At 63.1% G+C, this 20,991-nt stretch overlaps 1 protein-coding gene across 3 annotated transcripts; it reads left to right on the top strand.

Annotated features, from left to right (window-relative positions):
- The first annotated feature begins 304 nt into the window (after positions 1 to 304).
- On the top strand, positions 305 to 20,721 carry ELMO3 (engulfment and cell motility 3). Of its 3 annotated transcripts, none has more exons than XM_054049174.1 (21): positions 305 to 369; positions 3,860 to 3,991; positions 4,153 to 4,193; positions 4,714 to 4,786; positions 4,891 to 4,941; positions 5,331 to 5,500; positions 6,462 to 6,561; positions 6,655 to 6,806; positions 8,498 to 8,576; positions 9,567 to 9,617; positions 9,922 to 10,044; positions 11,188 to 11,319; positions 12,473 to 12,577; positions 13,743 to 13,851; positions 14,120 to 14,256; positions 15,041 to 15,204; positions 15,524 to 15,636; positions 16,626 to 16,730; positions 17,431 to 17,513; positions 17,916 to 17,996; positions 19,082 to 20,721. In XM_054049174.1, exons 2-21 carry the CDS (start codon positions 3,914 to 3,916, stop codon positions 19,292 to 19,294), a joined length of 2,160 nt encoding a protein of 719 aa, XP_053905149.1. In that variant the 5' UTR covers positions 305 to 369; positions 3,860 to 3,913; the 3' UTR covers positions 19,295 to 20,721. The 3 variants fall into 3 exon arrangements, with proteins under 3 accessions (XP_053905149.1, XP_053905148.1, XP_053905150.1); XM_054049173.1 differs by lacking the exon at positions 305 to 369 and adding an exon at positions 907 to 966; XM_054049175.1 differs by lacking the exon at positions 305 to 369 and adding an exon at positions 2,299 to 2,322.
- The last annotated feature ends 270 nt before the right edge of the window (positions 20,722 to 20,991 follow it).

Genomic DNA, 20,991 nt, shown 5'->3' with positions numbered 1-20,991 from the left:
GACAAATGCCGCCCCTTAGCGTGTGCCGCCCCAGGCCTGTGCTTCCTCCCCTGGTGCCTGGAGCCGCCCTGCTTTAGTGAATATTTGAGAACCGCGGTTTGCACACACGTGAGGAGGTGAAAAACCAGGAGGGGCTGCTGGAGAGAAAGGTAACGTTGGTGGATCAAAGGAAACCGAAGAAGTTTTGAGAGGACCAGCAGAACTCGGTCTGCCTTAGGCACATGATCTCAAAGAATAAACTTTGGTATTGAAAACAACACACACAAGAATGTAGTATTGAAAACGACCATTGCCCTACGCCTAGGAAGTGCTGGACTAAACCCCGTGAGATGGGACGGCTGGAGCTACCGGCGCCACAAGGGGGGTGAGGTAATGCCTCGTCTCGAACCATCTGCGAGAGACACCACTGAGCCCCAGGGCTGAGACGGGCTCGCAGGGTCCCGGCTCCAGGCGGGGGGGGCAGTTTAGTACAGATGCTCAGGCCCGGGTTCGAGGCAGGGTGGGGGCCTGTTAACACCCTGCAGGCAGGACGCAAAGGGGATTAGCCGCTTGGGACAAGCCAGGGAGCCGGTCTGTGTCTGGCAGGGGCTCGGTAGCTGAAGCGACGGGCGAGTTAACACGTTCAGCGCTGCCCGGGCTAAGGCAGGGCCGTGGGGACGTGCTCGGAGTAACGCGGGACTCCCTGGCCGGGGGGTGCGAAGGGCTCCAGGGACCCCCGCCTCCGCCGTGTCCAGGAGCGGAGGGGCCCGCGGGGGGGCCCCCGCCCCCCAGTTCTGTAACTGCCCCCCCGGATCCCCCCACGCCGGCTCCTGCCCCCGGCCCCGCTCCCGCAGCAGGCGCGGCCGGGTTCGGCTCCCCGGGTCTCTCCCCCGCCGAGCGGCTCCTGCCCCGCCCCGAGGGCGGAGACCCGCGGCCCCGACCCGGAACTGCAGGCGGCGGCGGCGGCTCCGCGGGGTGCCCGGGCCGGTGAGTTCGGCGGGGCGGCCTCTGAGCCCTGCCCCGGGGGCCGTGGGGGCCCCCCAGGGGTGGCCGATGAAGGCGGGGGTGGGCGGGGTGCTAGGGCCCCAGGGGTGGGGGTGGGCCGGGTGCTAGGGCCTGGGGATGGGCCGGGTGCTAGGTCCCAGGGGCGGGGGTGGGGGTGGGCCGGGTGCTAGGTCCCGGGGGTGGGGGTGGGCCAGGTGCTAGGTCCCAGGGGCGGGGGTGGGGGTGGGCCGGGTGCTAGGTCCCGGGGGTGGGGGTGGGCCAGGTGCTAGGTCCCAGGGGCGGGGGTGGGGGTGGGCCGGGTGCTAGGGCCTGGGGATGGGCCGGGTGCTAAGTCCCAGGGGCGGGGGTGGGAGTGGGCCGGGTGCTAGGTCCCGGGGGTGGGGGTGGGCCGGGTGCTAGGTCCCAGGGGCGGGGGTGGGGGTGGGCCGGGTGCTAGGTCCCGGGGGTGGGGGTGGGCCGGGTGCTAGGTCCCAGGGGCGGGGGTGGGGGTGGGCCGGGTGCTAGGTCCCGGGGGTGGGGGTGGGCCGGGTGCTAGGTCCCAGGGGCGGGGGTGGGGGTGGGCCGGGTGCTAGGTCCCAGGGGTGGGCTGGGTGGCCCTTGGCATCGGGCACACCAGCTGTTTCTTCCCTCCGGCTCCCTGCTCCCTGGCGGGTCCTGGTGCCCCCTCCGCCCCTCTCCCTTTCGGGGTTGGTGGGTGTAGCTGAGCTGGCAGCCCGAGGCTCGGTTATCCTGCCTGGCGCTGCCCGGCCCAGGGCACACATGCTCTGGCAGGTTCAGCCTGGCTCTGTGCCAGCCCCACGCTCCCGGCCAGGTGTTGGGACTAGCTGGGCCTGTCAGCCCCGTGACACGTTCCTGGGCTGCCCTTTCCCTGCCCGCTGTGGCTCTGCTCTGCATTGCAAACGTGCCAGTCATTCAGCCAGAGCCGCCCTCAGCTCATCAACTCATTCCAAAGGGCCTGCAGGTGAGCTGCAGAGCTCACTGCAAAGAGAGTCTGGCCCCCCCAGACGCTCGAAGGCGAGCAAACCAACCTGCCGCATCCAGCGTGGTCCGAGGACGACAATGGGTACGTTGAGGCCACGCTTCCAGGATAATCCAGCCGCCCCCCGGGAGGAGACAATGCGGCGACCTAGAGAAACATTACACAGAACGCTGCAGAGAAGAAGCCACATCCATCAACCAGCCGCTCGGAAGCCTGGACACGCCAGCCCGAGACCAAAACGCACAGCGAATGCCGGCGGACGCTCCGGGGGCGTGGGGGATTAAAAAAACCCCTAACTCTAGCCCCCTCCTCAGGCTGGCTGCTCGGCCGATTTCAGTACCGCTGGTAGGAAACGAAGGGTATGTCTACACAGGGATAAAGAACCCGCTGCTGGCCCCAGCTCAGCTGTGTAGATGCTTCGGCTGGCGCTCTGGGACCCTGCGAGGATGGAGGGCAAAGCCGCCACTAGGAATAAGCAGACTAAGCAATTGCTTAGGGCCCCGAGCAGCTCCAGGGGGCCCCCGTTTGCTTTTCAAATATGTGTTAGGGGGGGAAATATTCCTGCTTAGGGCCTGCAATGGGCTGGCCTGAGCCCGAACCACTACACAGCAAATTTTAGCTCCACTCCTGAGCCTTGCGAGTCTGGGCCAGCTGCGGCCGAGCTGTGGGACTTTCAGCTCTGTGTAGACCTACGCTAGCAGGCTCTTTGATGGAGAGGATTTTACTATCTTGTCAAACACCACAAAAAACCACGTATCGAATCCATCGAGCGGCGGTTCGCAGTGCGATGACGAGCAGCCTGGCTTTGCCGAGCCGTGTTGGACAGTCATTGTGGGTTCCTACTTCGTTTTTGCTGTCGCTCTTCCTTTTTTTCCTTCCTGGCTGCCCTCCGCTTTTTCTTTCTCTTTCCTGAAATAGCCAGGGGTCTCTTTTCTTGCAGTCTTCAGCGCCGGCTTCCTCTTTTCTCTTTCTCTGCCTCTTCCCTTCCCACTCAGTCCACTTCCTACCTTCCAGGTATTTTCTCTCTCTCTCTCACCCCCCTGTCAAATCCTACCAGCTCCAGAGCCCTGCTGAGCAGATGACTAACTCTGCTAGCTGCAGGGTGATGGCAAAGCCGGGGGGAGCATTGATCGGGGCAATTCTCTGCCCTCTCTCTGGCCGCTGCCTTTGCTGCTGCTTTACCCCTTCTCCAGCCTTTCTTTTTGAGTTCCCTGCCGCTGCCAGTAGGTTTTGGGGCCTGCTTCCCAAGTGGCCTCTGAATGAAACTGACGGGCTGCTTGAGGGTCAGTTTCTACTTGGCTGCAGCTTGTGGACTCTCTGGAGCCACTGCTGAGGCGGGGAGATGGAGCGCATGTTGACACTACTGAGCTGATGCCGAGAATGGCCCCCAAGACGTGGCATACGTCCATGGAAGGGGTTTTTCTGCCTGCACAGTGATTTGCCTCCCCGAACGACGGTAGCAATGCCGACAGAAGTGCTGTTCTCCTGCGTGATCAAACGCAGGCTTGGATTGTGCAGGAGGTGACGGGACTCGGCCGAGAGAGCGTTCTCCTCACCCTGGCTGGGTGCGGTTTTCAGGCTGTGCCCCGGCCGTAGCACCTGATGGCCCTTAGCGTCGGCCTCTGCATGTTGCCCCGTGTGCTGATGGCTCACGGCTGCTCCCATCTGACCGGGATCCCACTGGTCTCCGGCCCGGTGTGGGGGGCCTCTGGAGGACTGTAATTCTGTGGTGCATTCATTAAGCCCTTGTTCATCTTCACCCTGCCCATGTGCATTCCCAGCGGTAGGCGTGGTGCCACCTGGCGCACTCGAGGGCGTGCCAGTCCCACGAGCGTGATGCAGGCAGGTGACTTCTGAGCGGTCATTGCGACTGAGTGCCCCCCCTTTCTCTTTCAGGAGTTGCTGTGTGGGGCGGGGAAGGCTCCGAGCAGGAGCTGGAGAACCAGGACCATGCTGCCCCCCAAAGACGTGGTGAAAATCGCCATTCAGATGATGGGAGCCATCCCGCAGCTCATTGAACTCAACCAGGTAATATCCTGCCCCCTGGAAGGCCCAGCTGGCGTGGGGGGGCTCCTGCCACTGGAGGGGCTGGCAGGGCAGGGATGCGTCTCATGCTGTGTACTCGGGTGCCGTGCCAGGGGGCGACGCCCGGGCCACGCTCCCCACACGTTGTTTCTCTTTGTTTTCAGACCAAGCCCCTGGCTGCGGTTGTGAAGGAGGTTTGTGACGTGTGAGTAACTCTTCTGTCTGCTCGATAGCCTTGGCAGTGTGGGGGCCTCTGTCCTAGGCTGTGGTAAAAACCGCCTGGGTAGCTGTGGGGAGTCCATGGCCCTCCACCTGCCCTGGGGGGGAACCGAGAGCAGCCCCTGGCCCGTGTCCCTGCCCCCCAGGGTGTGTCGCCAGGGCAGATGGAGAGTCCAGGGTTCCCCACAGTGGCCCAGGCAGCTCTGACCCCAGCCCCAGTTTCTGGCCAGGCCAGGGGGGTGGAGCCTTGGGGGAAGGGGAGGAGCAGGGGGCAGGGCCCTGTGGCAGGGGTAGTGGTGTGGAGGGCCCCAATAAAGCTTAATCCGCCTTTGTTGGCGGACCATCTCTGAGAATGAGCAGGCCCTTTGGGGGATGTCTCGCCCCTCCCCCAGCTCTTGGCTGGCCCCTCTGCTCCCCACCCCGGCGCAGCCGTGTGGCACGCCGGGCAGTCAGCAGGCGATGAGCGTGGGCGGAAGGGGGAGACCTGACTCTCTCTCCCGCTGCAGGTGGAACCTGGGCAACGCCGAGCACTACGCCCTGCAGTATGTGGACGGGCAGCAGACGTACATCACTGAGTCGGTGAGTGGCCGGCAGTGCGTGAGGCTCTCGCTGGCTCCTGGAGCCTGTTGGCCGGTTCTGACCTACAGATTCTTCATCCCGTTTCCTTGTCTGTCTCGTTGTAGAACCGCGCGGAGATTAAGAATGGGAGCATTCTGCGGCTGACCACTTCTCCGGTACGTCCCGCCCGTATCCTCCTCCCCTCCTTGTGACTGGAGAGTCAGCTAGACACAGATCCTGCCGCTGACTCCCTGTCAATCCCCCGTGCCTCGGTTTCCCCGGTAGTAACGTGGGGATAAGGATACTGACCTATCTCCGTACAATTCCAGGGGAATTTGAGGTTTGACTAGTAAAGTGTTTGGAGATCCCTGGTGCCAAGCAGTATTGCTATTGCTCAGGTCTGGCGTCCCGCTTCAGCTCCCACCGTGGGACTGCTCTGGCCTGACCCCTCTTCACCCAGTCTCTCCCTATGGGATTGTCCCTTCACCCTGTTGGGATTCCCAGTCCCTGACGTCCCCTCTCATGCGGTGGTCTGACGCTGGTCCGACTCCTTCCTGGCTGGCAGGATCAGGAGGCAGAACGGCTGCACAGTGGGATCCGGAGTCACAACCAGGACGTGAAGGCAGACTCCCTGAAGAAGCTGGCGGACCTCTCCCGAGACATCACCTTTGCCCAGGAGTTCATCAATAGGAACGGCCTGAAACAGCTCTTCCTTATTGTGGAAGAGGGGAACGAGTGAGTGAGTCGCTCCTCTTTGCCCCTCCCAGCGTCCGATGAGTTCCCCTCTCTGCCCCCACGTACACACGTGCCTGGCTTGTCCTTTCCCCAGCCCCCTCCCCGGCGAGGCTGTGCAGCCCGGGGAGGTAGGACGCGCTCTGCATGCATTGGCACGCACCGTTGTGCTCTGGAAGTCTAGAGGACCGGGATGGAAAGGCCTCCGCCTGGGGCCCTGGCAAGGCAGGACTTGTCCCTTGTAGGTTTGTCCATCCCAGATGTTCCATCCCTCCCCTGGGGAGCCTGGATCTCACTGCCAGGAAATCACCTGAGGATCAGCCTGCGTTGTTCCGCGCCCCATTGCTGTAGTCACTGCCTCCCACATGTACCCCCCTAACTGATCCCTCGCCCTCCTTCAGTGTGACCCCCTGGATATTGGCTGTGTCCCTCTCCATCGTCGCTTGGCCAGGCCACACGGGCGTCGCTCTTTGGCTTCTTCCTCGGTCTCGGCTTTTCTTTCAGCACGTGTTAGTTTTCCCCGGGGTCCCGCCGGGCAGCCTGCACTTTCCTGGCTCCGGGGCGTGTGTTGTGTTGTCTGGCAGCGCTGCACGTGCGTGTCGTTAGACTCCATTGTAGAGCATATGCCTGAGAATTCAGGTGTTCCCCTGGATTTCCTTGACGCTTGTATGCTTCACTGTGCAACTGTAACGTCCTGTGTCCTCCTCGGCGCTTTCCGGGTCTCCACGCTCCTCCTTGGGCTAAGCGAGAGGCTGATTTCTTGTACCGAGTGTTCTCCCTCCATTGCTCATCTCCTGTCTCTTTCTCTCGCCCTCTCCCTGTTTTCTGTCTCTCTAGGTGTTTCTAATGTGCCCATCGCTGTGGTGTCTGGGTGGCTTTGTCCCTGCTGCCCTGGCCTATTGAGTGGCGTTTCTGTGGGGTTCCCGGGCCCCCTCTCACCATGTTTGCTGTTCTGTTGCTCCAGTACAGGGGAGATTCTAGCTCACACCCTGAAGGCATTCATGGAGCTGATGGAGCACGATTTTGTCTCCTGGGAGACGCTGAGTCCGGCCTTCATCAAAAAAGTAGGTGCCTCCCCGGAGCCTTTGCGCCCCCCGCCGTGCTGTGGTGGCTGAGCTAGGCATGTCCCTGACCTCCCGTTGCTCCCGTTGTTCCAGATAGTGAGGTACGTCAACACGGGTGGGATGGACACCTCCATCCAGCAGCTCTCCCTGTCCATCCTGGAGAACATGGTCCCGAGCAGCCGCCCCCTCTTTGAGCTAGTCAAACGTGAAGTGACCCTGGATCGCCTCCTCACCCACCTGCAGGTGTAAGTACAGCCACAGGCGCCGACTTTCAGCGTTCCCCGAGGGTGCTTTGGCCCCGCCCCCTCCCCTGAGGCTCCACCCCTGCCCCGCCTCTTCCCAGCCCCGCTCCTCCCTTTCCCCCCAGCGCCTCCTAACTGCCACCGAACAGCTGATTGGCAGTGGGCGGGAGGTGCTGGGTGGAGGGTGTGGAGCTAATGGGTGGGGCCTGCCGAACAGCTGATCGGTGGGTGGCTGCTGATCACCCTTTTTCTTTTTCTCGTGGGTGCTCCAGCCCCGGAGCACCCATGGAGTTGGCGCCTATGAGTACAGCGCATCCTGCCTCTGCCAGCCTCCATCTCCTCGGCCTGCCCCGCTTCCCTGGGGAGAGCAATCCGCAGCCTCCTCCGCCTTCCTTTTCCACTATGATTTCAGCCCGTCACGCTTGGCTATGGGGGGGACTCGCCCCTCGGATGTTTGCTGTCACCGCGTCCCGGCTTAGCTCCGTGTAGCTCTTTATCTCCGTCCGCCTGGCTCGCTCCATGTTGCCTCCCAAGTTATGTTGCTTCTCCAGGCTTCCCATCTAGCTCCGGCTGGGAATGAGCTCCCCGGTAACCCCCAGCACGCCGGCTGTGCGTGCACTGTGGCCATTTAGAGACAGGCCTGTTCGCCCCTCTGCTCCTTTGCTGGGTCCCTCCGCATTGCTGCTCTACGACTTCGCTCTCCCGCTGAATCTCTGGCGCCAGTAACTCTCAGCATTGGGGTGCTGTTGGAACCGCACGCCTGGCCGATCTGGGGGGGAATCTGAGCTGGCGGAGCCGTGTGCCAGCTCTGAAATGAGCCGCAGCCTCTGGGCAGTTACAGCCCCGCAGGAGAGCAGAGTCTGGGGGTCCCAGTGGCCCCTGAGCTGGTCCTGACTTGTTCTCACTCTTGGTCTGGCTGGGTCTGTAGCGAACACTCTCTGGTTTCTCCTTTTCTCCGGTCCTGCCCCGGCCAGCCCGACTCCATGTGGCTTTGGGAACGCTGGGCACGTGGCATCGCCTCTCCTGCCCCTTGGTGAGCCCGGCCAGGGCTCAGCTCCGCCAGCCTCCCCCGACACGAGCTGGGGGGGCAGGCCTGGCACCCGTGACCACTCCTTGCCCTGCTGTCCCTCGCTGGTTCTGGAACAGCCCCCGTCGGCCTGGCTGGGCGGCAGGAAGTTCATGCCCTAGCGTCTGGGTGGGGGAGAGCTCCCCCTCCTGCCTGGGTTTAAATCCCTCCTGATAAGCCCTGCCAGCATGGAGCAGGCGCTCGTCTGCTGACGCACAGCCTGTCAAATGCAGGCATTCGCCTCGCCCGGCCCGCCCCAGGCCCTCTTCTCTCTGCACCGTCGGCTGGGTCATGGGCCCAGCAGGGCTCTGCCTTGGGCTTCCTCACCCCAGGTCTCTCTCCAGGCCCTTGAATGCCCTTCAGTATCTTTGTGCCCACTCCCTGCAGGGAGCCCGCTGCCCTTATGTGCCCACCTGTGCCCTGGCACCGGGCGCCAACGGAACATCCCCTGATCTGTACCTGGCTCACAGATGCCTCCGGCTGGCTTCCCCACTGGGAGCTGAGAGCTGTGTGCAGCCTGGTGGTGTGGGGCTGGTGGGGACAGCTGGGCTGGGAGAAGAGCTGGGGGTGGGCGGCTCAGGCCCACCCTCCAGGCTAGTCACGCGAGTGGTTCATTTCCTTCCCCTAGGACCAACCAGCAGCTGCAGCTCAAAGCCATGGCGCTGCTCATCGCCCTGCTGCTGAATGCCAGCGACGCGGAGAGGAGGGTAAGGGCCCCTGGGGGTCACTGGGAGGCCGGGGGCGAGGAGGGAATGCAGTCTGTCTGCCCAGAGAGTGGGGGGCAGTCACTGGGAAGGGCTGTTTGGGGCTGGGGCAGGGGAGGAGGGGGGCTGCCTGTCCGTGTTGGAAAAGACAGTGCTCAGGTCAGGGGAGCTGTGCCAGGCCCGGCTTGCTGCCTGCCTGCCGGCCAGGGGTGTCACCCTGCTGGGTTCCCTGGGCTGCTCCATGAGGCGCTTTGCCTAGGAATGTCCCAATGGTGCTAGCGCCGGCCCAGCTCCCTGGAGGGGGCGATGCCGGAGCCCTGGCGTAGAGACAAGCCGGCGTTTTAACTACCGTGCTGTCGGACCCTCCTCGGGCAGGTCGAGAAGACGCAGGGCCTAACCGCAGTAGCTGGTGCCTGTCTACACTAGGGCTCCGGCCGGCAGAGCTCCACGGACGATTGCAGCCTGGGGTGCTGGCTGCTTGCCTGGAGTGTCCTGCTGAGTTGCACTGAGCTCCCAGCACCGCGTCCCTGCTCCGCCCGGCTGCTGCAGAGGGAGACGCGTGTGGCTGAGCTTTGACTCTGCCTGCCCCACCTCTCCCCTTCGAACAGCAGCACTTCCATTGCCCTGCGTGGCGCCGAGAACGGGCCGGGACCAACTGGCCAGCTGCTTTATCGCCCTCTGTGCCCTGCGCAGAGCCCCGCACGGGCCTGCCCTGTGCCCACCCCTCGGCTCTCTGCTCCGCTGGGTGCTGATCTGGGCTGGACTCTTCCACCCGAGCAGGAGGTGCCCGGGCGCTAGATCCTTTCGTTCCCTGCACGCCCATGTAACGTTCAGAGCCTGCCCGGGCAGCTGGCCTCGCCCAGTGGATCGGTGGGGAGAGCGGCTGCTGGAGGAAGCCGGCCAGCGGCTGCAGGGAGCTCAGGCCCGCCGCTTCCCGGAGCGGGTGGGGCTGGGCTGGGAGGCGCGTGTCTCACCAGCTCTCTCCCTTCCTAGGACATGATGGGCTATCTGGGCGAGAGGAACATCCGGCAGTTCATTCACAAGGTGGGAACGCAGAGAGCTCCTGGCCTCACGCCCCTCCCTGGCCGCCCCGCCCCTCCCCTGCGGTCTGCCCCCTAGGCCAGGTGTCTGTGCGCCCAGAGCCTCCACCTGCAGCATTTCTGTCCCCTTCCCCCGCTTTGTGCCAGCCTCCTGCCAATGCTGCCGTGCCCTCCCGCTCCCCGCCCTGGCACCTGGGTGCCTGCAGCTGCCTCTGTCTAGTGCTGGCCCCAGCAGCTCTGGGAGCGGGCACGGAAAGATGGGATCCAGGCTGGGGTCACTGACAGCCTTCGTTTGCGGGCTCCTGTAGAACATTATCCATGCCTCGGAGCCGATGGGGGATGAGATGGCCCATTACCTCTACGTGCTGCAGTCCATCACCCTCAACCTGCTGGAGCGGAGGATGCGGACCCCCATGGACCCCTACTCGCAGGTCTGCCGGGCTCTTCTCCCCCTTATCCCCCCTGCGGGCCTGTCGGGTGAGCTCTCCTGGGTCTGCCCTGGGTGCTCTCCTCTGCAAAGTGTCCCCCTCCCACCTTTCTTGCCCCTGCCACTCCTCCCCCCACCCCAGAGAGCGCCGGCCCCTCTGCCATTACACCAGTCCTCTTTGCTTCCCGTCCTGCTGAGAGTTGGCTGGAGGGGATGGAGCCACCGCCCCCTGCTGGTGGAGGGAGGCAGGGCGGTGCTGTTCCAGGTGTGCCCAGGTCACGTAGGGCTGCGTTTCTGAGTGCTCGGCACCCACAGCTGGAACTGGCCTTTCCAAGGGCTCAGCTCCCTGGGGTGGGAACCCATCTCCGAAGAGATCGTTACAGCTGGAAAGGTGCAGAGTGCAGCGCAAATGATGTGGGGGATGGAGCAGCTTCTGTACGAGGAGAGATGAACAAGACTGGGACTGTTCGGCTTAGAAAAAAGACAACTGAGGGGGGATATGATGGAGGTCTCTAAAATCGTGACTGATGTGGAGAAAGTGAATAGGGAAGTGTTATTTACCCCTTCACACAAGACAAGAGGCAGCAGGTTTAAAACAAACAAAAGGAGGTATTTCTTCACACAATGCACAGTCAACCTGTGGAACTCCTTGCCAGGGGATGTTGCAAAGTCCAGAAGTATAACTGGGTTCATAAAAGAACTAGCTAAGGGTGAGACTGGATGACGAGATGTCACTTGATAATTGCCCTGTTCTGTTCATTCCCTCTGGGGCACCTGGCATTGGCCACTGTCGGAAGACAGGATACTGGGCTAGATGGACCTTTAGTCTGACCCAGTATGGCTGGTCTTGTGTTCTTATGTACTTATACCTCTGAGCCAGGCGGCCTGGTCCCTCCCCTGTCCATGGGTTTGTTCAGCTGGGCTCCCTCCCCTCTCCTGGGTTGGGACCTCGCAAAGCTCTGGTGTTTTTGTTTGCTAGCTGGGGGGCTGTGGTCCCAGGGGCGCTAGATGGGGAGGCCTGGTGGGGCCCATTTCTTTCCCAGCAGGGTCTGAGCTTTGCCTGTGGGGTGGGGCTCGGGGCGGCAGCCCTTTCCTGGCCTCGCTAGGGCCGGACTGAGGCATCGGCCGGGCCCTGCTCTCTCTGCAGGAGCAACGGGAGCTTCTCCAGTTCCTGCGTCACAGCGCCTTCGAGTCGGAGAGCGAGGCTTCTTCCGGCACCGTCAGCGCGGAGCGCCGGCGTTCGGTGTGTGTCACGGAGTTCCGCAAGTTGGGCTTCCAGGTGAGTTGCCACCCAGACCTTCCGCGGGGCAGGCTCCGAACCGCTGTGCCCGGAGAGCTGCAGGGGTCATTTCCGCCTCGGCTGGCGGCGGTCAGGAGCTAAGAGCGGGTCAAGGCAGGAGCCGTGCGGAAGTGTGGCACGCGCCGTTTCTCCCCCGCTTCCCCACGTCTCTTGCCTTGGCAGGAGAACCGCGACCAGCACTTGGCTTCTGTCGGCGTTGGGATTGCACCAGGGTGTGCTGGCCCCTTAAGGGAAGCCTTCGCACCCTGTTTTGGCCCTTCGGGGAGAGGCGCTGTGCAGGTGGAAGGTGGGAGTTGTGGGCAGGAAGCAGTGCATGCTGGGAAAGGGGGAGGGGGTGAGAAGGAATCTCGAGAGCCCAGCAGCAGTGTCCCCTTCTCCCAGAGCCCTTGCCCTTGGGTACCGGGTCTGACCCCAACCCCTCTAGAGGGCAGCTCAGTGCCCATCCCTCGAGCGTGGGCTTTGGGCCTGGACCAGGCAGTGGCACGACTGTCCTCTCCAGACTCCGCTGTCCCTGCTCCCCAGGGCTACGTCCTCCCTTGTCCTGCCTGCCTCCCTGCCCCTTCCACGGGACACTTCAGCAGCGCCCTCCCGGCTCCATCCCCACTGCTGGCCCTGGGCCAGACCCCAGTCACTGGAGAGCCCCTACCTGGACCTTGGCCTTGCACCATGTGAGATTGCAGGATCCTTTGTCAGCCAAGAGGTGGTTGGAGGACTGGGGCTCTGGGGCCAGCCTGGGCCCCCAGCACAGCCAGGAGCCCATACAAATGGCAGCTTTTCCCATGTCTGATAGCCTTGCTTCTGTGCGCTGCATGTAGCCAATCCTATCTGAGCTCAGCAGGCCCCGTTAGGGGCCTTCAGGACGCGCTGCTGGCTTGGGGAGCCTGCGTCCTGCTCAGGCTGTGCGTCCCCACGAAGAGCTGCAGAAATCTCATTGGGTTCTCACTGGGCCGCCTGGCTTCATCTCAGCCCCTCATTCCCCAGCGCGCTGGTAATCCCGGGGTCTCTGGAGCCGTAGTGAGCCCATGGGACCGTGACCGATACATACTGACTGTTCCTATCGGCGTCTAAACGGCAGCCCTCTCCTTTGCGCTGGGGTCAGTCACGAAAGCTGCATCCTCTTGTGTCCTCCCAGAACCACAGTAACCCTGCCCAGGACCTGCACCGCGCGCCCCCGGGACTGCTGGCCCTGGACAACATGGTCTACTTCTCCAGACACTGCCCGAGCGCCTATAGCAGAGTGAGTGGATGTTCCCGGCTTGTGAGCTGCGCCCCATGCACAGCCCTGGGAGGTTTCTCCCATCTCGCCGGAGCTATTCAGAAATAGTTATTTCACTTCAAATTCCCTCCCTACCTTAATTTGAATTAACTTTCCAGTGTAGACGAGCCTTTATTTCTTGTAGCTGGAGAGCCAGCGCCCCCTAGCAGTAGGTCTGCCTGGGCCTTCCTATCCTAAGGCCATTTTGTCAGTTATTCGTAACATCCTCAGCTGTTCGGCCAACGTTCACGCTGATCTTTATCTCTGCCTGAGGCTGGCGGGTTCGGGGAGGGGGGTGTTGAGCCAGGCTATTTTGGAGTGGAAGGAAAGCAGCAGCTACACTTTGGGTACAGATATTGGCTGCGTTTTTGTCCCGCTCTCGTGCTGAAGCAGGCGGGCAGCTGAAATTTCCCATGGCCCTTGGGGAACCAGAGGTGTTTTCAGCGCTGCTAAAAACCGTCTCCGGTTTGGCCGAAATAGAACAGTGTAAATATCATCTTCACACGCGTGGAGTAAGAGCACTCAGGATCCTGGACTCATCAGGACACAGGGTGGGAAACACGGGAAAATTCCCTGACGCAAAGCGCTGGGTTCTCCGGTTTGTGCTGTACGGGGGTCAGACTAGCTGAGAACAAGGGTCCTTTCTGTGCGTCTATGAAAAACCTACAAATAACTGCAGCTCGGGTCCTGTTAGCAGCACGCCGTCCCCCCGGGCGCTGCCGTCGCTGGGGGCTGGGACGTAGTATGGATGGTACCGTAGTGCCCTGCTTCTGGAGCTGGCCGCGATGCCAGTAAAAACATTGTGTCCCTGAAAAATACCGACGGGGACTGGTCTGCCCGTCCCTTCTCCACACATCTCCGGCAGCGTCTCCTTTTGGTTTCCAAGCGAGCCCGGCTGCTTCGGGGCATGACGCTTCCTCATTGATTTCTCACTGCCACTAAATTCTAACCCGCCCGCCCCGGGGGGCACCCGAACCCCGAGCTTCCTGACCGCGGTGCAGCTGGTGGGAGCCTTTGGGCTTGGAGGGGGTACGCGGACCCTACCCGTCACTGCCCTCGCTAGCCCTGCTTGGGAGAGCTCTTTGGCGGCTCTGCCTGCCCGGGGCGTGTGCGCTCGGGGAGCTGTGACGGGGCCCGTGTCTCTCAGTTTGTCCTTGAGAACAGCAGCCGTGACGATAAACACGAGTGCCCGTTTGCCCGGAGCAGCATCCAGCTCACCCTGGCCCTCTGCGAGATCCTGCACGTCGGGGAGCCATGTGAGTGCCCGGCCCCTTGCGTCTGCTCACGTAGCCCGTCCAGAGCCCCACGACTCCCGGATGAAACCGGGGGGCATCACAGATCCCGGCTGGGTTAGGGGGTGGGCACAGCTGAAACCTTGTGGGTGTCCTGGCTGGGGTGGGGGGAGGCGGATGGGTGCAGCCATACCCTGCAGGCATCATGGTCCCCATTTCTGGGACCTCCTGGTTGTTGAGGTTTTCCAAAAGAGCAGGGAAACCTAGTCCCATTGTGTCCTTCTTGCCTCAGGCTCGGAGACGGCCCAGGCCTTCTACCTCATGTTCTTCGGTCAGGACCACTTCTTCCAGGAGCTCTTCTGTATCTGCATCCAGCTGCAGAACAAGACCTGGAAGGAGATGCGTGCCACGCAGGAGGACTTCGACAAGGTGAGCCCCATGCTGCCATGGAGCGGGGTGTCCAGGGTCTCACTGGGCAGATGGGATCTGGACAGATCTGCACTGTGGAGCGGGATGGTGCCATGTGCTGGTGCCATGTGCCCCACAGAGGGCGTGGGGGGCTGTGGAGCAAGGTCCCGTGCCGGTGGGGCAGTGCCGTGTGCCCCGCAGGGGGTGTGGGGGGGCTGTGGAGCAGGGTCCCGTGCCGGCGTGGCGGTGCCGTGTGCCCCGCAGGGGGCGTGGGGGGGGCTTTGGATCGGGGTCCCGTGCCGGAGGGGTGGTGCCGTGTGCCCCGCAGGGGCTGTGGAGCGGGGTTCCGTGTGCCCTGCGGGGGGGTATGGGGGGCTATGGAGCGGGGTCCCATGCCGGCGGGGTGGTGCCGTGTGCCCCATGGGGGGGCAGTGGAGCGGGGTCCTGTGCTGGCGGGGTGGTGCCGTGTGCTCCACGGGGGGTGTGCGGGGCTGTGGAGTGGGGTTCTGTGCCAGTGGGATGGTGCCGTGTGCCCCTTGGGGGGCTGTGGAGCGGGGTCCCGTGTGCCCCGCGGGGGGGCATGGGGGGCAATGGAGCGGGGTCCCATGCCGGTGGGATGGTGCCGTGTGCCCCGTGGGGGGGCAGTGGAGCGGGGTCTCGTGCTGGCGGGGTTGTGCCGTGTGCTCCGCGGGGGGTGTGGGGGGCTGTGGAGCGGGGTCCCGTGCTGGCGGGTGGTGGCGTGTGCTCCGCGGGAGGCGTGGGGGGCTGTGGAGCGGGGTCCCGTGGCAATGCCTTGTGCCTGCAGGTGCTGCAGGTGGTCCGGGAGCAGATCACCCGGACCCTGTCTCTCAAACCCACCTCCTTGGAGCTGTTCAAGACCCGAGTGAACGCGCTTAACTACAGCGAGATCCTGAGACTGCGGCAGACGGAGAGGATGCACCAGGAGGAGACGCTGGCCGTGCCTGTGCTGTGAGTGGGAGAGGGGCCGGGGCACAGGGAAAGGGACCCTGGCTCTGTATCAGGAGCTGCAGGGGGAGCCCCCTACTCTGCCAGTTGGGGCCTTGTAGGTCTGGGGTCCCTGCTCTGAGCATTGGGGGGAGGTTTGGGGGTCTGCTCCAAGTGCTGGGGAGGGTCTGCGGTCCCTGCGCCGAGCACTGTGGGGGCGGGGCGGGGTCCCTGCGCTGAGCGCTGCAGGGGAGGGGCGGTGCGGGGAGCCCTGCCAGCCCGCCGGGGCTCAGCGCTGCGCTCGGGGTGGACCTGCCCATGTCCCATCTCGCCCGCTCCCCAGGGAACTGCGAGAGAGGCTGAAGCCCGAGCTCCTGGAGCTGATCCGCCAGCAGCGGCTCCTGCGGCTCTGCGAGGGGACCCTCTTCCGCAAGATCAGCAGCCGCCGCAGACAGGGTGAGGTCAGGGGCAGCGCCACGTCCTGGCGCGCTGGGCCCTGACACCCGGGGGCTGGAGGGGGCGCTTGGCACTGTGGGGGGAGTAGTCAGTGTCCCTCAGGTGGTGGGGGAGGGGTCCGAGGTGCCTGCGGGGGGGCAGACAGTGGGCACTGAAGTACGTTCGCTAAACTCTGGAGACCAGCGTGGCTGAACTGGAGGAGCTAAGGGAGACCCCTGGGACGGTCCCACCCCCGGGCTGGCAGCCCCTGGGCTGTTGAGGAGGATGAAAGTCTCAGGGTAGGAGAACTTCAAGCAGGAATGTGGGAAACGATCCCAGAATTGGGGCCCTCCCTCCAGATGATGTCACGGTGTCCTCTTGCCCTGAGGATACCCTGCAGCAGCGCACCAGTAAGGGTGGCATGGTGCGGGGAGGTCATCACAGCCTGAAATAGTTCCAGAGGGGGGCTCCCAGCAAAAAAAGTTTGAGACTCCTGGATCTAGACAGACTTGCGTGCAGTGCTGGGGAGGAGCCGGTGGTCATGGTACGTGTCAGTACCGATGACACGGAAAGGTAGGAGAGAGGTCCTGGAGGTCAAATTTGGGTTGCTAGGTGAGAGACTACAGTCCAGGGTCTCCATAGCAACATTGTCTGAAATGCTTCCAGTTCCACGCGCAGGGACGGTAAGGCAGGCAGAACCGCAGGGTCTCAATGTGTGGATGAGACGACGGTGTAGGGAGGAGGGATTTAGATTTATTAGCAACCAGGGAACCTTTTGAGAAAGGAGGAGCATATGCAGAAGGATGGGCTTCACCTAAGCCAGAACAGAACCAGATTGCCAGCATGTAAAACTAAAAAGGTCGTAGAGCAGTTTTTAAACTAAGGGCTGGGGGAAAGCCAATAAGTGTGGAGGAGCACATGGTTCGGACAAAGATATCCCTCAGGGCAGGAGGAGACGTCCGTCTGTGGGTGAGCTGAGGGCCCTGACTGCCACTCCCTTCCCATCCCAGATAAGCTGTGGTACTGCCGCCTGTCCCCCAACCACAAGGTGCTGCACTACGGAGATGTGGAGCAGGGGGTGCAGAGCCCCCCCATCGAGAGCCTGCCGGAGAAGAGTACGTGACAGCCAAGAGGGGGATCGTCCCTCAGAGGGGATGTGATCGCGGGGTGCCAAGTAACAAATGGGGGAGCGGCGATCGGGGGCTTCTGTTCTCTCTCTAACACGGAGCAGGGGACGCTTGGTGACTTGGGAAAGTCCAAACCGATGCTCTTCCCACAGGGGGCGGTTAGCCTGGGGAATTCTTGGCCACAGGAAGCTGCTGAGGCCAAGAATTTAGCAAGATTCCCAGAGAGAGCGACTATGGAGCGGCCAGAACTGGCATCGTTCATGCCAACCCTCAGCCTAGACAGGATATTAACTGTCCTGCTTTTGGGCTTCAGCTGGTCTCTGTTAGAGAGTGGGGCCAGAGCGTCCCCATCTGCTCCTGGGGTTCGGGCACTGCCCTCTGAAGCAGCTGGCGTTGGCTACTGAGGGAGATGGGACTCTGGGTAGATGGGCCTTGGCTCTGAGCCTGCCTGGTGGGGCCTGGGCTGCTGAATAACCCCATACTGCTGGCATGTACTCGCCATGCCCAGCACCAAAGGAGGCTGCCTTTCCTCCTGTGCTTGTCTTGCCAAGAGAGCTGGGCTGGGCTCCCTCAGGGCGCGAGTGTGCAGGGGCTTGGGCTATCAGGGACTCCTGACCCCCCTGGGGTGGGGGTGGGGGGAACATGCTGGGCTCTGCTGAGCGCCTCTGCCATGCCTCTGTCCCCCCAGTTCCCGTGGCCGATATCAAGGAGCTGCTGGTTGGCAGGGAGTGCCCGCACATGAAGGAGAAGGGCTCCGGGAAGCACAACAAGGTCAGCAGCTGCTCCCTGCCTGGCCACTCATCCCCCCAGCACGGGGGAGCTGAGAGCGAACGCTGAGCCGGGTGCTCCCCCACAGCCCTGCGAGCTCACCAGCTCCTTGCCCCGGGTTTTCCCTGCCTGGAGATTGGGGGTTGCTGACACCACGTGTAGGCCTGGCAACTCTCCAGGGGCTTGTCTACACGGGCGTTACTGGGCAGCCAAATAGCACCCCAGCTTGCTGCATGGCGCCGTCCCGGTGTGGCAGCCCAGCCCGGTGACCTGTCACCGCAGGGTACAGCCCTGTCCGCTGCCTTGCCTGGGCCCCGTGCTCTGCACAGCCCTTCCTGTCCTCGCTGCGGCCGCACCCAGGACCGGCTGCCGAGAGATTGAGATGTGTCTGCCGTTTCCCCACAGGATGTCCTGGACCTGGCCTTCTCCATTAGCTATGACGTGGAGGAGTACTACCTGAACTTCATCGCCCCCACTCGCTACGAGGTGAGCCTCTGCCTGAGGCCCATTGGGCCGGGTTCTAGCTCGGACTCTGCCGTTGGCTTGGTGGGTGACCTTGGCGGAGTCTCTGCCCCTTTGTCTGTTTCCCCATCGGTGAAAGAGGGAGGCGGCTCCCCCTTGGCAAACCCTTCAGGCTCTGGGAGTGGAGTGTGCGTGGCAGGGCTGGTGGGGTCCGTGCGGACGGACAGCAGAAAGCAAGGTGGGCACGTGGCCCAGAGCTTGTTCCCCGGACACGGTGTTCCAAGCCGTAACTCTCCGGGTGAGCCAGCAGTGCCCACGCCGCTCTGGTCAGGCCCACCCCACTGCCAGTTGTTGGCCAGGGCTGCGGGCAGTTGTGCCTTTGTACGTCGGTGTGGCTGTGCCTTGGGGAAGGCAGGTTCTGCAGTTCACTGCCCAGGCGTCCTCAGAGGCGCTCAGACCAGCCTGGATGAATGGGAAGTTACAATTTCCCTCAGCCCGGGACAGAGGTGAGGGCCCTTGGGGATGGGCTTGAACAGACATCCAAGGGCGAGGGGTGTTGTAGGATCGATTGGGGGGATGCGCATGGCTTAGATCAGATTGGGATGGCACAGGGCCTGGCCCTGGATCGGGAAGGGATGGAGGAAAAGGGGTGGTGATGGATGCCAGGGGAGTGTGGTGGATGGACGTGGAGCTAGGAGGCGGCGTATGAGATGCCAGATGCCTCTGAACGGGGGGAGGGTGCCTGGTGGACTGGGTGGAGAGACAGGAATGCAGCGAGGGGGGCGCATTGGGGGACAGGCGTGGGCGGGAACAAGGCGTTAGCACTGTCCCTGCCTGGAGAAGACACTACACACAGCTGGCTGAGGTTGAACCAGTGTGACTTTGCTCCTAGCCAAGGGCCGGGGGGGTCAGACCTCCACACCGACACTGGGGGCCGGGGACTGAGCTGTGCTGCACAAAGCCTGCTGCTTCCCCCGGACCTGTCGGAGAAGCGTGGGCGAGGGGCACCCCTGTGGTGTTGGGTGGAGTGGGGTGGGCGGGAGGCAGCGTGGCCCAGCCGGCGGGAGCGACTACCCCAAGGCTGAGGCCAGCTTTCGGTTGCCCCTCAGTTCTGCCTGTGGACGGACGGCCTGAACGTGCTGCTGGGCCGGGAGATGACGAGCGAGCGAACCCAGAGCGAGCTCGACATCCTGCTCTCCATGGAGCTCAAGCTGCGCCTCCTGGACCTGGAGAACATTTCCATCCCCGACGCCCCTCCCCCCCTCCCCAAGCCCCCCAGCAACTTAAACTTCTGCTATGACTTCAGCCCCAGTGAACAGTGAGGGCCTTCCCCCCCACCATGGCGCTCTCGCTCCCCCGAGCCAGCCCCAGCTCCCGGCCCTGCTCGCCGCAAGTCTGGCCCAGAGGCTGCGCTGGAAGGGGGAGGAAGGGAAAACCTGGCTCCCCGCTGTGGCCCCTCCTGCTGGGCAGAGAGCGAGTGGGGGAAGGGCTGGTGGGTGAGGGCCATGATCTCCTGTCCCCCCTCGTCCTGGTTCTGCCCCGGGGGAGCTGCCGAGCCCTGGCTCCACTCCCCCCTTCCCCCTAGGGCAGCCTCCCACCCCTGCCACTTGCTGCCCTGACCGAGCAGGGCTCACCCAAGTGCCTCATTGCCCCACACTGCACTGGTGCTGCTGTTACTGCGCCATGGGGGGTGGCCTGGGGCGCTCCGCTCCCCACGGCAGGCTGCTCCTCGGGTGACAGAGCCTTTGGCAAGCTGCCGGACCCCTCGGAGCTGGCACCATCCTCCCCCAGGAGTCCTCACCTGCTGTGCTGGTACGATACGGGGCACCTGGGCACACCCCAGGGAAAGACGCCAAGGTGGCACCCAAGAAGGTACGATTCTGTGCTGCCCCGCGCTCGCCCTGCCGCTCTCTGGGCACGGGACACACAGTGATAAGTGACAGCCGGGGGGGGGGGACCCGGTACCTGCTGAGGATCTCTCTGCTGCCGGCTCGTTAGCCGAATGCCTGGCAAGGGTGGGCTCAGCCCCGCAGGAGGAAGTTAAACTGTCACATTGCAGGGCAGGGCCCAGCTGTCGCCCTGAGCTTTGACGTGGTGCCAGCAGCCCCCCTTATTCTTTATGGACAAGAGGGCGTTCTGGGGAGAATCTGCCTTCCAGCAGCTAAGGTGTTAAAGCTGCTGGGGCCAAATGGCTGAGCGACTCTGAGCACAAGGAGAAAGGGAGTCACTTACAGTCCCCTCTGCGAGCCTCCCTGAGCTGGGCCTGCTGGCGCCTGGCTGGGGGGAGCTGAGGCTGGGCATGGGCGGGCGCCTGCTGCAGGCTCCACTGTCACTCGGGGCTGAAGTCTGCACCCCGGGAATCCCAGCCAGGCTGCCAACGTCCCACCGGGCCTGTGGCTCGAGCCGAGCCATCCCTGGTCACAGCCCAGCACTGACTGCCTCGCCCCTCCTACCGTCTACCCTGTCCCCCTTCGCCAGAATGCTGCACTTACTAACTGGCCAGCCCGTTTCCCTTGCCCCTCACCCTGCTCTGTACCACTCCAGCCTGGTGCTTCTACTGAGAGAGGTACCCCGTGGCACCAGGCCCTTCCCCCCACCTCTATATGGGACTCTAATAATACTAAGGGACTAACCTGCCTGATTGTCTCACACTGGATCTGCACTGTCCCCTGCCCTGGGGCTGGAGAGGGCTGAGAACAAAGCCCTTCCACCCCCCAGCGTTTGGACAATAAACACTTGTACGGAGAAACCCGCGGTCTGTTTTCTTACGAGGGGAGTTTGGGGTTTCCAGCTCGATTCCTCCGGCCACCCTGGGCTGGACCCTGCTTATCTGCAGAAGCTGCAAGGCAGTGACTGCAGCCCCCGTGGACTGTGCTGTTTCATAGAATCTCAGGGTTGGAAGGGCCCTCAGGAGGTCATCTAGTCCCACCCCCTGCTCAAAGCAGGACCAACCCCAAATGGCCCCCTCAAGGATTGAACTCACAACTATGAGTTTAGGAGGCCAAAGCTCAAATCACTG

The sequence above is a fragment of the Malaclemys terrapin genome, chromosome 14 (assembly GCF_027887155.1).
Source record: "Malaclemys terrapin pileata isolate rMalTer1 chromosome 14, rMalTer1.hap1, whole genome shotgun sequence".
Lineage (NCBI taxonomy): Eukaryota > Metazoa > Chordata > Testudines > Emydidae > Malaclemys > Malaclemys terrapin.
This window is presented reverse-complemented; position numbering and strand designations above follow the sequence as displayed.

Excerpts from the sequence above, each read along its gene's own strand:
- ELMO3 (XM_054049174.1), top strand. The coding sequence starts at position 3,914 with ATGCTGCCCCCCAAAGACGTGGTGAAAATCGCCATTCAGATGATGGGA. Across the intron at positions 4,194-4,713 it reads GTGAAGGAGGTTTGTGACGT|GTGGAACCTGGGCAACGCCG; the intron begins GTGAGTAACTCT and ends CTCCCGCTGCAG. Across the intron at positions 4,787-4,890 it reads AGACGTACATCACTGAGTCG|AACCGCGCGGAGATTAAGAA; the intron begins GTGAGTGGCCGG and ends GTCTCGTTGTAG.